Raw genomic sequence first — 13224 nt, 5'->3', positions numbered from 1 at the left:
AGTAAAGTTTCAGAGTAGTAAAGACTAAAGAAGAACAATAGACTTGGAAAATACTGTGTAAGAAGATTTGTAAATTTAGTTAGTCAAGCGAGATTAGGGGGGCATTAAGCTTTTTTCAGATTGTATTTTTTAAAAAGAATTTTGGAAATCAGATTGTAGTTGTATAAAGCAAAAAGGAATAAAATCAAACTGATACACACAACCCAATGAAAATTCAAGTACACAGTTTCTGATGGATACATATGGGATATGGCTATGAAATCTAACTTCCCATACTCTCTCTTTTTGCAAAAATTATATAGTTTTTGTGTTTTTTTCAATTATCAAGAAAGATATGGCATTGGATATTGTGAAAAGAAGAACAAATCTAACACTAGCAAAATAAGAAAACATATAAAATAATTTTAGAGGAAAGCAATAACCAACAACCTTCTAGTTCCTTTAAAAGAGTCACATCCTTAGTTGAGTTCCAACACTCTGTTCCATAAGGTGCCCATCATCCTCATATTCATATACTAATAAAGTTGTTGTTTCTCTTTAATTAGAAGTAGTTTAGTTAAAACAACCCATCCATTTATAGGTCTGTGGTCTATTCATCTGTACAAACTACAATAAAGGTCACTATTTTGTTATTTTAGCATCATTAGGCTGTACTTATACATTTAGGAGTAGAAAACTACTAGTACTACACTATAATAGTTTGATTAGAATAAATAGCAAGATTTAACATGATAGTTATGTTCCCTGGTCTCGTTTAAGGATATCATTTAGTACGTTGAAGAAGAAAATATTCTTATCCCCTTTTGTGTTTTATTTGTTCATTAACAAAAAACATCACAAAACGCAAACGCTAAAACACGTAGCTGTCGTGGACTAGTGTCAATCACTCTTGAGTGTCTCTTCTTTTGTCAGCTTCTTCTCTCTCTTTTCTCTCTTTTCTCTCTCTCTCTGATCTTTTAAAAGATAGCAACATCTAAAATCAGCAAAACCACATTTTCTTTCTTACTTCTCCTCTGTCCTTTCTATTTCCAGAGTCCTGTAGTTTACTTTTTAGAGAGAGATGAGAAGAAGCCTCTCTTTCTCTGTCTGAGTAAAACAAGAAACCAAAAAAAAAAACCATAATGGAGTTGTTGATGGGGGGAACCGAGTCTGGTGGTGCTTCTTCCACCGAGTCATCTTCACTCAGTGGTGGACTCAGGTTTGGTCAGAAGATCTACTTCGAGGATGGATCCGGATCCGGAAGCAAGAACCGGGTAGTTACAGGTCATAAATCGTCGACTACGACCACGACGGCGAGGTGCCAAGTGGAAGGTTGTAAAATGGATCTAAGCAATGCAAAAGCTTATTACTCACGACACAAAGTTTGTTGCATTCACTCTAAATCATCTAAAGTCATTGTCTCTGGTCTTCATCAAAGGTTTTGCCAACAATGCAGCAGGTTTCACTCTTCTTTTTCTTTTTCTTTTTTTTTACTTTACTCGTTTGTCATTCCCGGTGATCGGAAGAGTCACAAGGGAACCATAGCTTTTTAAGCTTTTTTCAGGTTTTATGTTCCTTTTGAGCTTTTTGGTTTTTGGCTCTTGACGTCATTGAAGAGTCTAATAAAACTTTACAGCTAGTTATTATGTGGTCTTGTCTCTTGTCTTATGCATTTTTTTTTTTTTTATGTTGCTTTTCGTTGAAGCTTTCTTCACTTTTATACCAATCAGGTTTCACCAGCTTTCTGAGTTTGACTTAGAGAAACGAAGTTGTCGCAGAAGACTCGCTTGTCATAACGAACGACGACGAAAGCCACAACCCACTACTCTTTTCACTTCTCACTACACTCGAATCGCTCCATCTCTTTACGGTTAATCCCTTTTTACCACAACTTTTTATTTTTTTCTAAGCTCAATTAATATGCTTCAAAAACAAGTTCTTGATTATCTTGTGTATTAGGAAACGCCAATGCTGCAATGATTAAAAGTGTTTTGGGAGATCCTACGGTGTGGTCAACTGCAAGATCAGTGATGCGAAGGTCTGGACCTTGGCAAATTAACCCGGTTAAGGAAAGCCATCATCAACTCATGAATGTTTTCTCACAAGAAAGCTCAAGTTTTACTATAACATGTCCAGAGATGATGAACAACAACAATAGCACAGACTCGAGCTGTGCTCTCTCTCTTCTGTCAAACTCAAACTCAAACCCGATTCAGCAGCAGCAACAACAACTTCAGACACAAACCAATATATGGCGACCATCTTTAGGTTTTGACTCTATGACCGTCGATAGGGTTACACTGGCTCAGCCACCGCCCATTTTAAGCCACCATCAGTACATGTCTCCTGTGTTGGGACCGAGTCAAATCTCTGCGCCAGATGAGTTCCAGATAAGCAATGTCACCACAATGGATGGTTTCGAGTTGTCTCTTCACCAGCAGGTTCTGAGGCAATACATGGAACCTCAGAACACAAGAGCTTATGACTCTTCTCCACATCATTTCAATTGGTCTCTTTGAGTCCTTTCTATTTCACCCTTTAAAGACTTTCTTTTAATATAACTTGTTCAGCTCCACCAAGAGCTTCTTCTGTGGAAGGTTGCTACTAAGACTTGACAGTCTCAAGATCTTATCAATTTTTTGTTTAATGCTACTTTTGGATGTTACTTTAATTAATGGGTTTGGCTTTTGAACTTTAAGCCCTTTGTTTTTATTGATTTTCGTTATGTTTACAATTTTACATCAAATAGAAACATAGGTTAACTTAATTTGGATATCAGATTGAAACATCAATATCATTATCAACATAAATTTTGTTTGATCAAATCAGAGTTCCACATGCTTTTATCATCCTACTATCTATCAAAGCATATGGTAATATGGGAATTAGCAAGTCCTTACAAAGTTCTTTGAGTGTTTACCTCTTCACCTACTTGCTTATGCAACTGCAAACAGTCTTTCTTCTGTATCTTGCCTCTTCAGCCACATCAGAGAATTATCAACCTCACTTGAACTTCTGCAGACTTGATATGTGTTGGCATGCTACCATACTACTATGACTTATCTAGTGATCATCCTCATTTACGCCAGGACAATTGGATAGAAGAGCTTCAGTCGTTTCATACTGATTCACATATTGTGAAATTTTATGTCAGTACAATTACACAAACTCAACATTTAGCGTTGAGAAAAAACATTGATAAAAGAAAACTTGAACGCAATCAATTACCTGGAACCCGCAAAAAGTACAATACCGATGTTCATCTCTCAGTTTCATTAATATCTCTTGCAAATCCTGCAACCAGTAAAGCTAAATTAGCCAGCCTAAAGAACAATGATGAATCTCAAATGCTCAACCGATAGCCTCGAACTCTACTACATTAGTGTCATAAAGTTGAGAGACAACATAAACACCAAAAGGTACAAACTCTTGTTTTTTATAGGAGAACATACCTCTTCAGTGATCTCCTCCTCTTCTTCCTCTTCTTCATCAGGCTTACCATCCTCATCTTCCTCGGTCTTCTTCTCAGGAACAACTTCTACATTCTCAAGTTGATCAAGAGCTGCCTTAGCCTTCCTAAAGTTAATCACAACTCTTTTATTACGCCATTGAGACTTCTGTCTAGACCCGAAATCCTCCAACATTTCATCAACCTTTCTCTTCTCAATGTCCGCCTCAATCTCCACTTTCTTCTTCTTCTCCTTGTGTGGATCCTCTCTTCCTACACCGGCTCTTGATCTTCGAATATCCATGGTCACTGGCTCAGACCTACCTGAGCCTTGTTTACCAAGAGCAGAACCTGGCTTGTAACCCATTTGCTTCAATAGCTGAAACCCTTTGTTAGACTCACCAATAGGAGTGTCTACAATACGAGCCAATGTCTGTTCATCCTCTTCTATTTGTTTCTTCTCTTTCTCTAATCTTCGCCTCTCGTGCCAGTTGAGATTCTTTAACTTCTTCCGTGATGGTTCAACGGTTACAGGTTTCTTATCAGATTCCTGAACAAAAAAGCATTCATATGATCAACACATGAACTAGGTTTTGAATTCCAAATTAAGGCAGATGAATTGAAATATAATCACAAAATCTCACAAAATTCGTCTAATTCATGAGCTTTTGTTCTGAAAAAAATACCTTTCTTTTGGAAGCCTGGGTAAGTTCAGGTGGAATAAACTGAGATAAGTCTCCCATGTAGTCATCATTGTCTTCTGCTTCTCCTCCTCCAAGGCCACTCAGATTTCTCGTCGATTCTGCCATTCCCGACGGAGCTTGCGACAACGCGGAGGACGAAAATAGAAGGAAGAAAGAAGAGAGTACTAATTGGGCCTAACTGGGTACTAAATGGGCTTTGTTCGGCTCTACCGTCTTTTCGCTGAAGAACACTGAAACCAAACAATTTATCTTAGGAGGTAACTCAATTGTTCCAAGAATCTGTCAGTCTGACACTGAAAGAGTGAGTGCCAAACATAGTTTCGACCTCCATAGCGAAGTCTTGACTCATATTATACAACACAGGTTTGTGATTATTATGCATATCCATAGAGGTCTTACATCATAGTAGTTTTTTAGAGATCTAAAGCTTCACACTATACGAGAACGCATTACATTAGACGATCAGCTCTTTGATATCTCTCTTCCATGTCCTTTCATGTTTTTACAATAAAAATCATTTTTCTAGTTTTTTGCATATATGAGAAATGTTTTGAGCTTCAGAAATTTGCTTCTAACATGTAGACTACTCTTGTGGACAAAGACAAGTATTTCAAAAAAAAGTTTTGCTTACAAGTTATAACTTATAACAATTCAAATCATCATGCTCTATCTGAAGATGAGATTTTCAAAAACGAGGGGATTGGAAATGTCAAAAGAAACAAAAATTAAACATGACCAAAGCAGAAAAAGAAAAATAATCTAAAGGAAAGCTTTAAGAGAGTATTCTGTGCAGATAAGTTACGTGGTGCGTATTGGTTCCAAACTACAAATCAGGCTGGTTTCTCTTTTTTTTTTTTGTCTTGGTGGGGATTCTTCACTAGCAATATGCCAAATATGATCGAGGGAGCTCTACAGGAACGAGACGTCTTCCAACTGGTCTATTTATTCATTATTAGTCACCTTGTAGGCAGTAGAGTTGCCTTATATTTCCAGATGCTGTTAGGTACGCCGTAGAAACACAGAAACAAGTCAAAAACCTAAAGAATATATGCACGAAAACTAGAGTAGGGATCGATTTAGAGAGAAAGTTCTTACCGTAGAGCCAGTCTTTGAAATACACATGGAGTGCACTTGATACCTCTCGTTTCCGGTTTTCTTCCAGAGGTGCTTCTTTTAGCGACCGTCTTGTTTCTTCAAAGTTCTTAAGCTGATGATGAAAGAAAAGAAAAAAATGGAATTACAAGATCAGAGGCTAATATATATATGGAAGAAAAGTACATCGTTTCATACTGAAATAAAGACATACGTTTCTCTGCTGAGCTGCCATATAAGCATCTGGCAACGGAAATGGATTGTCTTTTGTCGAACCAATATCCTCGCCGCTAAACCAGTTTGGGATCTGCAACACATAGACATTGATCCCACATATAAACAAGTCATTAGATGCTTCATGAACAGTATCTCCAGTTATTGAAGTAGAAGTTAGACCAACAAAAAGAGTGTACCAAAAAGTTAACAAACTGATCAGGGTCTACAGAAGCAGCTGATTCAGCCTGTGCATCAGCGACACCGGCAGGATGTGACAGTGAGTCATGTGGATCCACTGCTCCCAGTGCCAACGGTTTGTCCCATTTGTTGATAGTTGGCTCAACCCCCACCTCACTCATGTGCCCCTCCAAATGAGAGTAAAATGTATTATATGGAGCAACCTGAAAACAATGTCAAAATAATGTCAGCAACTTAAAATTTAAAACAACGGAAGCCCATAATCATCAGAACAATATCTAACAATCCCCGTGCTCTTTATTCATAAAAAACAGTGAGACCTTCTTGAAGCATACGTCTGGCTATAGGTATCCCTAACGAATTAATTCTTCAACAACATAACTGCGGAACGTAATGAGACAGACAACCCCTCGACTCAATTACATTTCCAAAACAACATACTAACAAAACTAAAGCTAGTAAAAAGTCTATCCGCTTCACAATTTACCTTAATATCAGACAAGTAACTGAGAGCAGCATGACATAAAACTTGTAAATTAAACCTCAATCTTATGAAAAGCTTCACCTGTAGTTTGTGATTATCACCAACTATAAGTGGTCGCTGATTGACTCCCAAGAAGAATACACATTCACGACAATTGGCGATGCACACTCGTTTGGCAGCTGCAATCACATGGACTCTCTCACAGTGCTCAACTTTTAGTGCCTTCAAAATAAATCAGAAAATAGAGTTGCTGCATCATCTACTATAAGTCGGCAGATATTAGAACTTGTAGATTATTTCCTTGACTATCTTCGATAAAGAAGGAAGGAGCATTGTTTTCATACCTTGCCAACAGCTCCCAGAACTATAGTGGTATCAGAACATCCATGCACAGTAGCATATCGCAATGGTGCTAAAAGGTAAATTACAGAATCGTGGCAATTGACAACCTGCAGAATACACAGAACATGGTGATGACACTGCTGCACAGAGAGTACATGACTAGAAGAGAAAATGGAGTTAGGAATAGTCCAACTATATTAAACGCAAGATAATTGTTCACAGCATACCTTCACAGATCTACCCCTTAGATCGGAGGCCTGCTTAACAAGTGAAGTCTTGGAGACGCCCTCGATTAAACACGGGCCTCTAGTACTAGGTACAACCTTGTTCGGAGCATCACCAACATCTGACATCGCATCATCTTGATCAGCGTTTGAAGGCCCGTTTTCTTTTCCAGAAATTTTCTCAGTAATGCTTTCTAACGCGGAAGCTATGTTTTGCAGAAGCCAGTCATGCACTTGGGATGCGGGGACTGGAACAGCGGGCATATCGGGATCGGAATTTGCAAAAAAAGGAGTAGCTTGGCTCAATGGAGATACATCAGATCCCTTATCACCAAACTGAACAAGAAAGCCCAGGTGCTCAAAAGTTTCCATAGAGAGAACCTGAAGGATATTGGACAAAGGAAACAATTAACTAGTTTGAACCATCATGGAATAAGCATCAAGCTTGAGACTTATGTACTCTTTCATACCGTCCAAAATTATTACCCAACATCAGATATTATATCCTTGTATAGTATATACAGTGACAATCCTCGGGTAAATAAAGAAGATTAGAACTTACCAATGATTCATCTCCTTCTCCCTCAACAGGCTCTGCAAGAAGAGAAATGATGTTTGCTAAATGTTTTTGCAGATATGACAATTGATGAGCTTCATCATCAGCTTGTGATGGCATAAACCGACGGCTATTGCTCCGAACAAGCTGCACAAATGAAGAAAAAGAAAAATAATTGACACTATTAACTCCAATAAAGTTGTTTAGACCCATGTGAATTGCATACCAAAGAACAATGACTGTTGGAAACACTGAAAAAGCCTAAGATTTGATGACTGATTTCGAAAATAGACAAGCCATGCCAGTACACCACAAACAGGAATCAGAATATCACAGGAATGGAGACTGGGTCGAAATACAAGGATACACCTAACTTTATCACTAACATTAGCATGGTTCCAATACAATAGCGTTACAGCATTACCTCCACCACAAGAAGACTAATAGTTCATCATATTTTAATCAATAAGTCCATAACCGTTACTAACACTAACACATGAATCTTCTCCGTAGAGAAGTATTACGAACACAAATCCAGAAACTATACCACCGCCATCAAATTCAATTAACCACCACAAAATTTCCAACTTTGCTTAACTCTTAGCTTCGAGTGAATCCGCAAAAATCGAAAATAAGGTATTCTCTCTAAGTCCGTCAATAGAGCTACCACGTCCCAATTTCCATACTCCAGATACAAATTAACATTTCAATACCAAATAGATCGTACGCGCTTGAATCATATTAGAGGGCGCATTACAATGAGAGAGCCAAAAAAAAGAAAGAAACTTGCCTGAATTGGCGATAACGCAGACAAGTATCCATCAAAAGCTGAAGTAGATGGCCACACATCAGCCACAGCGGCGGAGTCCTTATGCGTCCTAGGAAGCAACTTCTTATACGATTGAATGTAGAGAAACAAAATTAGATCCCGCAAATCAGCTCCGACGGAATCAACTTCCTCAGGTTTGGCCTTAACAAGAGGGTCGGACTCGGAATGAAGAACGGAACCAAGAGTTTCGAGAACGAGACGCGCATGGTCGCCGGAGATCTGGAGAACGTCGGCGATTGCAGCCGATCCAACGCGGTTGTTAGAAGCGGCATCGGCTAGCTTCTGCTTGACAGGAGCTAGGGTTTGGATCGGGTCGGTGAAAACGAGTTTCTGGATCGGGAGGAGACCGTGCTCGAAAGACACACGCCGCGGATGGATAACTGAATTCGGATTCGGGTTCGGGTTTGGTTCAGGGTCGGGTGCTGAAGGTGGTGGTGGTGATTGGTCGATGAGGTCTTGTTCTTCAGTCATGATTGATTGATTGATTCGTCGCGAGAGGAGGTAAAAGAGAGAGAGATTGAGAGAGGAGAGAGAGAGACTGGTCCGGTGGTGGTGAAGTTGCAGATCTTTCTTTGGGTGACGAATCATTTCATTGAAGGGGAAGAGGAGAGAGAGAGAGAGCGACTGTTACAGTGTGTGCACGTGTAAGTTAAGTAACGTACGCCTCTTATTTTTGGTCGTTGGATTAACGAGTAGATTAACCTTTGATCGGTGTTTTGACACGTCAGATGAACGGTGATAACAATAAGTCATACTATAAAATGAGGCCCATCGAAATGAATGCACTTCGCATTTAATTTTTTTAGTTAGGCCAATTAGTGTAAGAAGTTAGGACATAAACGCAGTCTAAAGATAAAGGTAATAATCATAGTTTCTTTAGTCAAGGGAAAATAAACAGTACTACTACTACTTTGTTACCTAAAACATTGTTAAGAACAAAATTAAACATTACTACTATTGTTGTAAGTTGCCATTGTTAATTAAGATTGTTGGATGTTTTATGGAAATAAAAGAGGACAAAAAAAATGGGAAGTTTCGGCAGACCAGGTGACGGAAAAAAAACACAACTAGCTATATAAAAAGAGAATCGTTGAAGCCACGAACTGTAAAGCACACAAGACACAACACAAGTACCGTGAACGTTTGAGATGTTTGCAGTCCAAAATGTCAAAGTTGACATGCGTTACACAAAAGAGACAAAACAGCTACTGCTACTGTGAACGTTGTATTTAAACTTCTGGAGAAAGAGGTTAGAAAGTTTTAACGCATTAACCACTCTATCTGTAATCGAAAAATAAATAAAAAGAGTTGTTTATATATTTCTCTCTGTCTTGCAAGCCTACTAGTATATAATTCTTTTGTTAGATGTGTGATAAGATAATGGATTACAAAGTGTTAATTTAGCAAAATTTGTCTTCTTTGTAAACACTTGTCATTTGTCACAATATTTGGATGATAATCTAAGTCGGTGGTAAACGGTGGAAATCCGAGGGAAGCATGAAGGACACGTGTCATTCGCGACGACTACCAAGATCTTATTCTTTAAAAAGAAGTATTATTGGTGTGTACCGTGTAAAGCAGCAAATACTTTTGATTAAATTAGTTAGCAAATACTTGGGGCAGAAGCATTCTCGCTTAATTTAATCGGTGGCACGTCATATATAAAGATAGAACGAAAAAAGTAAAAGACGTACGGCCTCTGATGAGCAGTGAAAGGTTCCACAAGAACACGATCGAGACCATTTCGATTCAACTATAATAAATGGGATACTAATCAAGATAAATTATATACTAATCGCAGATAGTGAAATACTAATAAGTATTAATTACTACAGGCAGCAGTTAGAAAACATAAGTAATTTAACTAGTACTATATAAGGTTGTCCAGTTCAACTCTAGTTTCATAAAAGTAATAACGAAATGGAAATAGACAATTTTGTCCGTATATTTGGATTCATAATCGTGGTTTTCTAAACTCATTATTTTTTACTCCATATATTAGGGCCTGACTGGTTCAAAACGCTGCGGTTGCGGTTGCGGGAGATTGCGGAAGCGGGCGATTACGATTTCAAGCGTTATTAAGCGTTTTGAACGACTGGTTTAGCAGTTTAAAATTAATGCGTTTGCGGGAGGTTTACGACTGGTTGACCAGCAGGTGCAATAGCTGTTGGAACATAATAAATGTGATATATAATTATATAAATGTTTTAAAATATCAAAAACTTTATTAAACTTGATTTATAATTAAAATACTAAAATAATTATTAAAAAAATAAATAAATTTCATAATGAAATACTTATTACTTTATGCATTTGGCTTTTTACCAAAACTTTAATCAAGTAATTTGATAAATGACTAAACATATGTTTTAGATCGTAGATCTTTTTTCTTAAATCTCACACACTCAATAAGTTCTGTGGGGCAGTATTTGCATTGATAGTAATGATCAAACGAGAGTTGAGAAGAGTCACTCGTGATTTGTTTTTATTTTTCGCAAATAATCTTATTTTCTTAAAATTCTGATGAAACGTCATATTTATTTAGATTTTTTTGAACTTATGTGTGATGTGCCATTAAATTTACATCAAGTTTTCTGGATTATTGTTAATTGAAATATTATTTTCTTCCAATTGTTTATTTTTTTAATATTTTCAATCGTATCCGTACTTCATTTTCTTTCATCCTTAATGAATAAAATAGTTAGGTAAAAAATATATAAAAAATATATTTCATTATCATTGATCTGTTTTAAGTTTTTTCTCAAAAAAAAAAAGAAATTTTGAAACGCAAACGCCCGCAACCGCAAACGCTTGCGGGAACCAGCTTTTGGAATTCAGCTGTTGAGAGTGATTAGGAGCGACTGGGAGCGATTTGTGTGATTGGTCCCAAACGCTAGCAACCGTCCGCAAACACAAACGCAGCGTTTGCGGGAGCTAGCGGGAGAACCAGTCAAGCTCTTAGTCGTTAGCAAGATAATCGTGTTTAATTTTTATAGTTTACAGAAATAAATATACGACGACTGAATGTTACGTTTATATAGTATTTGTTTTTTACATTTATAAAACGACTTAGGAGAGAATGAGATGAGTTAGATATATCATTACTATAATAAAATAACTTATCAACATCCACGCAAAGACCCCTATATATCATGCATATATATTTGGAATTATACCCAAAGTATTCTATGGTTTATTCACCTAACCGCATCAGGATGTTCTTTTTTAGTAACACGGGAAAAACAAAATGTTGAAAAAGAAGCAAGAGTAGTGACCTTGCTTGCAACATGACATATCTGTGTGTTTGTTTGGATGACCGGAGATAAGATCATATATAAAGAAAAGAACATGCACATGACTATTACACAAAAACCACATAATTGTAAGAATTATGATCGTGAATGAGGTTTAGACGTTTAAGGTAAATTTTGAAAGAAAGATTAGAAAGAACAGATAGAACAAGATAAAAAAAGAAAAAAAAGAAATGGGACCATAAGTTGTTGTTAGTAGTAATGTAATACTAGTAAGGAGTAAGGACCAAGGGGGGGTCCAAAAATAAAAGCAAAGTGAATACGTCTTTGTTGGTACAATAAACGTATGTGCGTAATGCTGCGTATATTGCTTCAACTTAAAACGGTACACCCGAGGAATCCAATGAGACTTCTTCTTCTACAATGTTTTTTTTTTAATCTCTTATTAAGTGGCCAGATATAATCGCATTATTCGAATAACACAAAGGGATTATGAAATAACTCGACTGGCTAAAACTTCCATAAAGGGATTAGTTTAAAAATTGACCACCGTTGAAAGGATTACGCAGAACCGTCGTATATCTCAAACCACACGTGTTCAAAACGGGGAAGGAAGGGTATGTCTTGCGTGATTATTATTTTTATTTTTTAATAGACAGACCCCCACTTGTTAGTTTGCGTGTGTTTTTTTTTTACTATTTATTTTGGGTATTTCAATTTTCACCCACCCGACCCGAGTAACAAAAAAAGAAAGGAAACTGTACAAAAAAAAGCAAAAGGAAAAAGAGAGGAGGAGGAAGAAGAAGAAGACAAGAAGAGAACAAGGTAGAAATCACATAAATCAAACTTTCTCTCCTTCTTCTTCTTCTTCAAGTATTTCTTTTCTCTCTCTAGAACTTTCCCCAGTCACCCTTATCAATCTCCCTCTGCTTTTTTTTTTACTACTTTGTCTTCTTCTTTTATAGTACTATAAAAAAATACTGTATAATTTAATTGGGGTTGAAAAAAACGAGGAAGAAGAGGGGAGTATTTTTATTAAATGGAGGTTAGACTCTCTTGTGTTTATCGTTTATTTTCTTTTGAAGATCTAAGGTTTGTTTTTGTTTGGGATGATTTTTTTTTTGCCTAACTGCTTTTTTTCCCTGCATATTTTGTCTTCCATGGATTTTGAGCTTTTTTGTGTTTTTGTTTAGTAGTGGCGACTCTCTGTTTTTTTTTTAAATTTTGTTTCTTGTTGGTTGTAACCTACTCTAATGGCTGTTTTCTCCAACTCGCATGCTCTCTCTCTCTCTCTCTCTCTCAGCTTTTTTTTTTTTCTTTTTCTTTCCCTTCCTTGTGTGGTATTGTTTTTTATCTCTGTCGTTTTCTGTGTTTGGTGTCTCTCTCTCTCATTGAATCGAGTAACCAAAAATTCGAAAGAAGAGATTACAGAAGAAAAAAAAATTAACAAGTGTGTTTTCTCTCGATGAAGTTGAACTCTGAACGATGACCTTTTCTCTTTTTGTCCTTTGATTCATGATTTTGTGCCGTTAGATGATTCTGCCTGGGAGATACTAACGAGGTTCTCTTTTGTGTGTGTGTTAAGATCTAGATAAAAAAACTTGTAATATACTGATGCTTGCTTTATTCGAGAATCTTTTCCCCAAGTTTTTTTTTTTTTTTTTTCTGTTTTCTCTGCATTCTCTTCAACTTTTTTTTTTTCTGTTTTTCACTTAACTCATCTTAAAATGGTGTTGTCTGTGTCAGATCTAGTGATTTGAAGTAGAGAAAGCAGAGCTGTCTTCTCCGATCCACCCACCGATTAATCTCTGTAAGTCTAAATCTTTGTTACCCTTTTTTTTTTTAGCAGTTTTGAATGTGAAATGTTTTTAACAATCGTTTCTTTTTTTTTTTTTTTTTTT

The 13224-nt window shown here is 36.8% G+C and overlaps 4 protein-coding genes across 7 annotated transcripts in view; 2 read left to right on the top strand and 2 right to left on the bottom strand.

Annotated features, from left to right (window-relative positions):
• On the top strand, window positions 767–2677 carry LOC104712477 (squamosa promoter-binding-like protein 15). Its single transcript, XM_010429382.2, has 3 exons — window positions 767–1438; window positions 1710–1849; window positions 1939–2677. The coding sequence occupies exons 1-3, from the start codon at window positions 1122–1124 to the stop codon at window positions 2496–2498; spliced, it is 1017 nt and encodes a 338-aa protein (XP_010427684.1). The 5' UTR covers window positions 767–1121; the 3' UTR covers window positions 2499–2677.
• LOC104712475 (G patch domain-containing protein 11-like) lies at window positions 2738–4299 on the bottom strand. Its single transcript, XM_010429381.2, has 4 exons — window positions 4114–4299; window positions 3432–3977; window positions 3208–3273; window positions 2738–3102 (listed from the first exon to the last, which is right to left on the bottom strand). The coding sequence occupies exons 1-4, from the start codon at window positions 4234–4236 to the stop codon at window positions 3043–3045; spliced, it is 795 nt and encodes a 264-aa protein (XP_010427683.1). The 5' UTR covers window positions 4237–4299; the 3' UTR covers window positions 2738–3042.
• Window positions 4721–8655, bottom strand: LOC104712474 (TBCC domain-containing protein 1). The gene is made up of 9 exons (XM_010429380.2): window positions 8034–8655; window positions 7250–7390; window positions 6691–7068; window positions 6466–6570; window positions 6203–6343; window positions 5637–5840; window positions 5438–5530; window positions 5227–5338; window positions 4721–5127 (listed from the first exon to the last, which is right to left on the bottom strand). Exons 1-9 carry the CDS (start codon window positions 8541–8543, stop codon window positions 5084–5086), a joined length of 1728 nt encoding a protein of 575 aa, XP_010427682.1. The 5' UTR covers window positions 8544–8655; the 3' UTR covers window positions 4721–5083.
• LOC104712473 (FT-interacting protein 1-like) overlaps window positions 12113–13224 on the top strand; it is a 4025-nt gene continuing 2913 nt past the window's right edge. Inside the window, exons 1-2 of one of the 4 annotated variants that reach the window (XM_010429378.2) lie at window positions 12113–12148; window positions 13070–13133. The gene's annotated coding sequence lies outside the window, so the exon portion shown is untranslated. The other 3 variants (XM_010429376.1, XM_010429379.1, XM_010429377.2) reach the window with 3 other exon arrangements.

The sequence above is a fragment of the Camelina sativa genome, chromosome 9 (assembly GCF_000633955.1).
Source record: "Camelina sativa cultivar DH55 chromosome 9, Cs, whole genome shotgun sequence".
Lineage (NCBI taxonomy): Eukaryota > Viridiplantae > Streptophyta > Magnoliopsida > Brassicales > Brassicaceae > Camelina > Camelina sativa.
Note: the sequence above shows the minus strand (reverse complement) of the source record. Positions and strands in the feature narration are given on the sequence as shown.

Excerpts from the sequence above, each read along its gene's own strand:
- LOC104712477 (XM_010429382.2), top strand. The coding sequence starts at position 1,122 with ATGGAGTTGTTGATGGGGGGAACCGAGTCTGGTGGTGCTTCTTCCACC. Across the intron at positions 1,439-1,709 it reads TTTTGCCAACAATGCAGCAG|GTTTCACCAGCTTTCTGAGT; the intron begins GTTTCACTCTTC and ends TATACCAATCAG. Across the intron at positions 1,850-1,938 it reads AATCGCTCCATCTCTTTACG|GAAACGCCAATGCTGCAATG; the intron begins GTTAATCCCTTT and ends CTTGTGTATTAG.
- LOC104712475 (XM_010429381.2), bottom strand. The coding sequence starts at position 4,236 with ATGGCAGAATCGACGAGAAATCTGAGTGGCCTTGGAGGAGGAGAAGCA. Across the intron at positions 3,978-4,113 it reads CCCAGGCTTCCAAAAGAAAG|GAATCTGATAAGAAACCTGT; the intron begins GTATTTTTTTCA and ends TTTTTTGTTCAG. Across the intron at positions 3,274-3,431 it reads AGGAGGAGATCACTGAAGAG|GATTTGCAAGAGATATTAAT; the intron begins GTATGTTCTCCT and ends TACTGGTTGCAG.
- LOC104712474 (XM_010429380.2), bottom strand. The coding sequence starts at position 8,543 with ATGACTGAAGAACAAGACCTCATCGACCAATCACCACCACCACCTTCA. Across the intron at positions 6,571-6,690 it reads TAAGGGGTAGATCTGTGAAG|GTTGTCAATTGCCACGATTC; the intron begins GTATGCTGTGAA and ends TGTATTCTGCAG. Across the intron at positions 5,531-5,636 it reads ATCAGTTTGTTAACTTTTTG|ATCCCAAACTGGTTTAGCGG; the intron begins GTACACTCTTTT and ends TATGTGTTGCAG.